Consider the following 7797-nt stretch of genomic DNA (forward strand, 5'->3'; position numbering starts at 1 on the left):
ACAAAATTGGAGAGAGTACAAATACTTTACTAAGAAGACAAAACCATTATAGTACATTCAGTTTAAACACAGGCAGAACTATAGATGCAAAATACAGAGGCCTAAGGTACTTGCATGGGAAAAAAAAAGCATCAGAAAGGCCTCTGAGATTAAAAGCAGAAGATAAGAGAACATTGTATTTGTTATGCAGCATCACCTTTCCTTGACTTCAATGGGATTGTAATAAGACGTTCTCCTTCCTCATTGTGGATGGTGGGAAAAACCCTCTCAATGAGCTGACTGCTCAACACTGATTTTACAAAACAGTTAAGCATGTACTTAATTTTCAGCATGGGAATAGAACTGTTAACTTCAAAGGAAATTATATTTGTGCCTAATCACATGCTTATATGCTTAGTTTGACCAGGAATAGCCTTCTCAATGCTTAATAGGGTCAAGTCCATTGTTACATAAAAAATAAGTGTTCTTTACTGTCTTCTTTCTTTTTTTTTCTTAAAATATACTTTAGAATTGCTTTAATTTTCCCCTTATGTACTTGATTAGAAAATAGTAGCTTATTGAATGCCATAGAATATTTTGATTCATGTCTTTTATAATCAAAGGAATATTGTTCAAAAATAATTCCCACATTTTTCCAAAGCCTGTTTAGATTTAAAAATAAATAAAAGCAAAAATACATATAATAATAAAGCAGCTTTGTGTTTCTGGGCATTTGGCAGCAGGTCTGTTATAATATCTCTCAGACATCTCTTGGTATCAGTTAAAATCACCAGATTAATTGATCATTATAAAAGAAAAGATTGTACAATATTATTACAATCCACCAAATATAGCCAATGCATGAAATATTTTACACATTCTATATCCCTTAAAAAGAATGAATATATTTTAGCCTGTTCTTCGAAAACAGATAGCTTCTGAAGTAATATATCTTAAACACAGTGGTATCTGCCACTTCTACTGTCTAACTGATTTTTTTTTTCTGAATAAAAGCTTGTTTGTATAGGACTACTAGCTCAGTGATGGAACTACAGTGCTGTTTAACTAAATTCCATATATGTCTTCATTACTGTTGCTGCAATTATTGTAATCACATACCACTGAAGTGCTAAGTATTAGTAACTCAGATATGTGGACTTTGGTTATGCTTGATAGAATACTGGAATATCAAATATATGTACCACTTCCTAAAGGCTATGTTACAATCATGATGCCTAGTAATAAATAATAATAACAACAATCTCAGATTCAAAGTGCTGACTTACTTGAGGCACCAATACAATAAATCAATCAATTAAAAGACTTATTTGTAATGTTCAAAACTAACAGAGCAGATCCTGGGCTGCCAAGTTACATGCGCAGCACAGAGGACTCTGAACGTCTCCTTCCAACCTGGGGATTCCTGTGGTCCCAGAAGACACTGGAATATCACATCTGACGTGGAACGCTCCAAGACATACCAAGTCTTCAGACATGAAACATTAAAAGCTCTCTAAGCTTCTCTAAAGCCTCCAAAGGCTCTCTTAAAACCCCTCAAGCCTACTCCATTCACTCAGGGACAAGGCTTTGCCATGTATTGTACTTGGCTGCAGAGCAGGGAAGAGCCTTTCATGAAAGTCCACAATGAAATGCATCGCATTAACGCAGCTTTCACACCCTGGAGACACTGTCACCACTGTCAGCATGAGAGGGAAAAGGCAGCTTTCCAGCAGCAGCAAACACCTGTCTCACTCGAAGGGGAATGCTTTTCATGTTGTTAGTTTGTTCTGTGCAAGCAGTAGTCGTTTTCGGTGTCCAGAGAGCTGTTGTACCCCGATGACGGATACAGGTCCCTCTTAAGTATCCTATTGACGATGTTGATCAGAACTTTTTTGTACTGTTGACGTAAAAGTGAGTAAACAAATGGATCTGATGCAGCCTTACTGTAGGTGAGGCACTTGCTTATAATTCCCCAGTAGTAATTTATGGTAACAAAAGGAAGGAGCTCTATCAACCTGTTAAACATTAAAGAGAGATGGAAACACTTGAGTGTTATATTCACACTGAGCCCAGTGCTCAACTCATGCTTCATGAAACATTAAAGTAACACTTATTTTCTTACAGTACACGGTCCCTGCAGGAGAAGGGCCCTGTACTTACTTACTCCTTGGATTCAATAAAGGCAAAGGGAACTTTCCTAGCAAGGCCACTGGGAGACAAGAATCATTCCCTCTATGGAAAGAGAGAAAAAGTGTTTTCAATGTTAATGCTCCCATGCATCGAAGATAAGAAAGTGCTGCAGTTTATTGCTCACTTTCTGAATTGAGAGAGTTGTGCTGGTAAGTGGTCAAAATCTTGGTGACATAATTGACTACCCCATGGCAAGCTTGAGATAGACACATGTGACTTGGGGCATCCAGGCTCACTCAACTCAGTTGCCTAAGTACAGCTGTCTAGTGTCGCTTGAGACATTTGGGCATAACCGCCTTGGCATCAGGCTGCTGCTCCTGGAAGTTGTGGGTCTCCTCTAGGTCCTGTGTCATATCTGCCAACCTATGTGGAGGTTTTGGACACTATGCAGCACCTCAAATGACACCAGAAACCTCATCTAGATTGCTGAATCCACCCCCTCAGATGATACAAAACAGTGAACCTGCATTACACCACTGCAGTGAATTGTCACATATGCAAAGAAGATTCATGTTAGACCATTGTAGCATGAAGAACAACATGACAGTATCTCAGAGAGATTTGGGTGGCACCTGCAATCCCATAGTACACTTAGAAGCACAACTGCATCTACTTACCTGTGACAGTTTCTAGTTTGGCCAAAGAAAACAAGGAGACAACAATTTTATCATCATTATATGACCAGTCAGCTGTCTCCAGACCGGTGTCTCCTGGTCTGTGCTTCATGGATGATTAGTGGCCTCAGCGCCTCAGTTGAGATGGGTGTATTAATCATGGGGGGAGAAACTGCAACTAAGTTAAATAATTTTTCCACGGAAGTGAGAGCAAACCTTCAGACTGTTCCAGCAAATGTCTGGCATACAGCTCATCTGCAGTGGGCAAACTCTCCGGGAAGGTGGAAGGAACAGGGTGAGAGTTTTTATTATCTGTACATCTTTTGCGAAACCTTTTGCAGGAGCAAGAATATACTACTTTGCTATACTCATTCCAGAAGAAAAAAAAAAGTACCATGAGATAAAATAGCCCTTTTCTGTACCCTAAAACATCGCTGTTTGAAGATGTAAGATCAGAAGCTTTCTCAAGGCTTGAAGAACCTTCTGGCCTCTTCCCAAAGTGCAGAGCTCCCATCTTGCAGGGCGTTGACTTTTGAAGCTGTTCTGATCCCTCTGCATAGAAAAGCTGACTTACCACTGCTAGGACTGAACATTGCAACAAGTGGTTGAACTCTGACAGGAAAACTTCTCATTTGTATGTGTAAAAGTGAAATCATTCCTATGGCAAGTGCATTTAAAAACCAGATGACTTCTGTTTGAAGCTGCTTGGAAAAAATTCCAGTGAATTCAAAACAGAGAGAACGGGAAGACACAAAATGTGAAAAATAAATAAATGTTCAATAAATGACACTTGCTGCATGGTTGCTTAGGTTTATCCCATCTTGTATACCATCCTAATAAAAGAAATATACATCTGATATTTACATGATTGATGTTTTTATAAAGACACTAAATAAGAAGAGTAAGGTATCTTTCAGTCATGAAAATAGAAGTATTAGTATGTGTTCCCTTTAATGTATTATGGGCCCAAATATAATTGCACTGAAGCCAACAGTAGAAAAATTACACAGATTTTAATAAGATAAAGGGCTTGGCGAAATCAAGTCAGCCTTAGAAATATCCGTCTGAATGCATCTTAGTATCATTTTCTTGTTTTCAGTGCTGTTACAAAAAAGATGAAATTCATCTGTCGGCTCTTAGTGAACAGACGAATATATTGCTAATGATCATAATCTCATTCACATTTCTGAAATGAGGAGCGAATACTGAGCTCACAACGCAACCTGAGTCACCAGGCCAAAGAGCAAGAAAACAGGGAGGATATCTTTCACATTGCCTCCATAGAGATTGCTTCAGTGCCACCCTCCTAAAAACCAGCATGGGGGAAGGATGGAGAAACCGGCATGGCAGCAAGTCCTCCAACCTCACCTCCACCACCACCTTTTATCTAGTGCTGCCTGGACACTGTCTTGCCTTTGAGGCCAAGAGCCTTTGAGGATGTCCTCCCCAAGCACTTCCCATTTTGCTGTCACTGAACCAACTCGGTCCTTGTGACTGAGACAGGAGCTGTACCTTGACACATGCATTTACATAAACCAACCCTCAGTCTTCTCTCTAGTGACACATGAGGTACCAGTTTGTCACACATAGAAAATGCACCATCTCACATTTGCCAAATGCAAGGTCTGAAGAAGGAAGTCACTTTTATTTTAGAAGTTTAAGAGAAATCTCTCCACCCTGAAAAAAGTGGCAATGCTGGAATTTGCTGAGCTTGCTAATGTTCAGATGGAAAGAAGATGGCAAAATCCACTTTGCTCAATATAATTATATCCTGATTATGGCAAAAGTGAATAGAAAATGACTCAGAATGTGCTGAACAGTGATCAATTAACCTTTTAACTCTGTGATGTAATGTTAACGTTTGTAATAATCCTTTCAACTGCAGAAAAAAAATGCAGTTATCCAGGCAATCAGTAGGGAATCACTTTCAACATATAAATGGGAACTGAAATAAATGTCATCCTAAAGGTTAAAAAACATTGTCATTTTTGTGCACTGGCCTAAATCCATCCCCCTACTCGTGTAAGAAAAGGGCAATGCCAATGATCATAAATGGCCTATATATATGTGACTGTGTAAGATCAGTGCACTAAAGCCAGCCGATTTCTGTAAGCTGGTGTGGCTGCAGACCCTGGCAGCTTGGCAGCAACCTTGAGGAAGCCCTCACCGGGGTGGTTTTGCAGATTAGTGCACCTTCCTTGACAGAAGTCAGTTCTCTTTGAGGGTGTCTTGAACACATTGTGAAGTGGGAAATATTTTAAAAACTCACTTGTGAAATATGTAGCCCATTTTAGTTTAGAGATGAACGGCTAAATCCTGAGGTGCTGCAACTCAGTATAGTTACGTTGGCTTCCAGCTCACTGATTTATGCAAGATTTAAAAATAATAACCATATGTTGTATAAAGACTGTACAAGTATGGATCGAGAATGATGTATGACGACTTAAAAAGGTGCAAACCACTAGGGTGGATGCCAATAATTCTGGCCAGTGAGGAGCATGGTGTTTCCTATACATTTTAGAAGTCTAATGATTGGTTTTCCTGGGAGATAACTCTTACATCTCATCGCAAGGCTGTACTGCATCATTAGCAACACATTTACAGACATTAATGTTTCCAGACACAAAGCTTATCTGACAAATTATCTGCCTGGATAAATTTAAATTATGTCACCTCAGCTTCCAATAGCAGCAAGCTTGCCTTATGCCTTTAAAAAAAAAAAAAAAAAAGAGAGACCTGAGCTAATTAAGAAAAGCTGTCTGCTTTCCTCTCTATTGCTCGGGTTGTGCTAATAAGGAAAGGTGGCGAGTCTTTTAAACTGCTTTCATTTCCCACTGGCACGTAGTTAATTCCTGGTACTTGTCCTAAAAGCCTCTTGCTCTTGGCAGAGGCGCCCAGACCTAGCTGCAATGGGGAAGGGAGAGCCAGAGGCTGCCGAGGCTTCACCCAGCGGGCTGGGCGTGCGGGCAGGGTCGGCGTGTGTGTGTGCTCTACCACTCAGAACCGGCCCCGGGTCTCCTCCAGGCTCTGGCACCCCAAAATTATCTGTAGCCACCCCCGCCCCCCCCCACCCCCCGGGGCACCAGCGCATCAGAGGGCATACCGGTCCCGGAAAGTCCCCCACCCCAACAGGCGACACTAACCTGGTGATAATGTAAGGACCAAAACAGATCACAAACGACCCTATAAAAATACTGATTTTCTTGGTAGCCCGCTGCCTCCTCCGTTTCTGCTCGTTAAGACAGCGCTGCTTCACACTGCAAAGAGAAAAGAGCAGTCGGTGGGTTAAGGCAAGAAGCGAGGAGGCGAGATGCAAGCCCAGGGGAAGGGAAGGGGAAGGACCCGCTCCCGGCGCCCGAGAGCCCCTGCCCCGGGGCAGAGGAGGGCAGGGCAGCCCCTGCGCCGGCCCGGGAGGAGGGAGGGCAGCCCCCGGGCGAGGGGAGGGCAGCCCCGGCCCGGGAGGAGGGCAGCCCCCGGGGGAGGGGAGGGCAGCCCCGGCCCCGCCGAGCCTGGCGACGATCGCACTCACCAAAGCAGAGGCTCCCTGTTAAAGGGAGCTCGGGCAAGTGGGAGCACCCGGCGAGTGGGACTAGCATTTAAACAAAGCAGGCTACAAATGCACAAGCCACCGTCGTCTGGCACTATAAGCACCGTCTGGAACTAGAGGCAGAAGCGTTCGCCATGTGGCCGGGGCAGGCAGGAGCGCAGGGAAGGGTGTTGGGGAGGCAGGACATCCTCTCTGCCCGGGGTACCTACCGCAAGAGCCCCGGGGCTGTGAATACGAACACGCACGCGTTACCTGGGGTGGATATCCACCAGCAAGACCAGAGTCTGCATGGTAATAATGTCTATCCGCTTGCAGTGGAACCGGGCAACTTTCAACACCTTTAAATAGGTGAAACACAAGATCACCAGCGACAGCATGAAACTGGTGGAGTGAAAGACGATGGTGAAGACTGTAAACCTTCTCCGCTCCGTCTCTTCCTTCAGGTGCAAGGTGCAAGAGGCATAAACGCTGCTGTAATCTACCCACGAGTAAAACAAGGATACCAAGGGGAACGTGAGGGAGTGGAGCCACGAGTAGCCCATCAGTATCACAGCGTCCTTATACCGCATCTTGCTGGTGTAGCTTAAGGGGAACACCACGGCAATCCATTTGTCGATGCTGAGCGCTGCCATGCTCAGCATCGTGTTGGAAGCCAGGAAAGTTTCCAGGAAACCCACCGCTTTGCAGACGCAGCCCCCGAGGGGTTGCTGGTTCCTCAGGATCCCCAGCAGGGTAAAAGGCATGTTCAGGACGGTGAGGAGCAGGTTGCAAAAGGATAAGTTCACCAGGAAAACCCCGGCGACCTGCTTGCGGATCTCCGTACTGTAGATGAAGCATAGCAGCACCAGGAGGTTGGAGAGCAGGGAGACAACCAGCACCAGCACGAGGAGCAACGCCAGCAGCACGCCTGCCAAGTCCATCTCTCAGCGGGTCGCCTGGAGCGGGCGAGGGCAGGAGGAAGGGGGCATCCGAGCCGGCACCGCAGCCTCGCCTGCCGCCGCCCGCGGCCGCCCGCGCATGTTGCCGGCGGCGCGGACCGGGGGGCAGGGGTCGGGGGAGCGGGGAGCAGAGCCGGGGGCGGCGGGGTGTAGGGAAAGGAGCAGGGGGCGGGGAGCAGAGCCGAAGGTGCAGAGAGAGGGGCGAGGGAGCGGGGCCGGGCGGCCGGCGGGGGCAGAGGGGAGAGGACACGCGGGGAACGGGGCCGGGGTTCCCTGATAGCAGTGCCAGGCAGCGGGGGAGCAGGGTCCGGGAGGAGCGTGGCCGGAGCTGAGGGTAGGGGCGCCGGGGCTCCCGGCGACCGGAGCCAGAGGTAGGAGGGAGCTCGGGGCACCCGGGAATCGGAGCCGGAGCTAGCGGGTCCGGGGCGCCCGGGGACCGGAGCCGGGGGTGGCGGGGAGCCGGGGCCGGGGGAGCGGGGAGCCAGGTCCGGGGGAGCGGGTCCGGGGGAAGCGGGGAGCCGGGTCCGGG

At 46.4% G+C, this 7797-nt stretch overlaps 1 protein-coding gene across 1 annotated transcript; it reads right to left on the minus strand.

The window, feature by feature from the left end:
* Window positions 1-1756: 1756 nt before the first annotated feature.
* GPR78 (G protein-coupled receptor 78) lies at window positions 1757-7250 on the minus strand. Its single transcript, XM_050896594.1, has 3 exons — window positions 6583-7250; window positions 5927-6040; window positions 1757-1994 (listed from the first exon to the last, which is right to left on the minus strand). The coding sequence occupies exons 1-3, from the start codon at window positions 7248-7250 to the stop codon at window positions 1757-1759; spliced, it is 1020 nt and encodes a 339-aa protein (XP_050752551.1).
* Window positions 7251-7797: the final 547 nt, after the last annotated feature.

Source organism: Gymnogyps californianus, chromosome 4 (genome assembly GCF_018139145.2).
Source record: "Gymnogyps californianus isolate 813 chromosome 4, ASM1813914v2, whole genome shotgun sequence".
NCBI lineage: Eukaryota > Metazoa > Chordata > Aves > Accipitriformes > Cathartidae > Gymnogyps > Gymnogyps californianus.

What these genes read in the sequence shown, in the direction of transcription:
- GPR78 (XM_050896594.1), bottom strand. Translation starts at nt 7,250, where the DNA reads ATGGACTTGGCAGGCGTGCTGCTGGCGTTGCTCCTCGTGCTGGTGCTG. An exon ending in CTGGTGGATATCCACCCCAG is followed by an intron (nt 6,041 to 6,582) that starts GTAACGCGTGCG and finishes TTCTCTTTGCAG; the next exon opens with TGTGAAGCAGCGCTGTCTTA. An exon ending in GGTCCTTACATTATCACCAG is followed by an intron (nt 1,995 to 5,926) that starts GTTAGTGTCGCC and finishes AATGTTTAACAG; the next exon opens with GTTGATAGAGCTCCTTCCTT.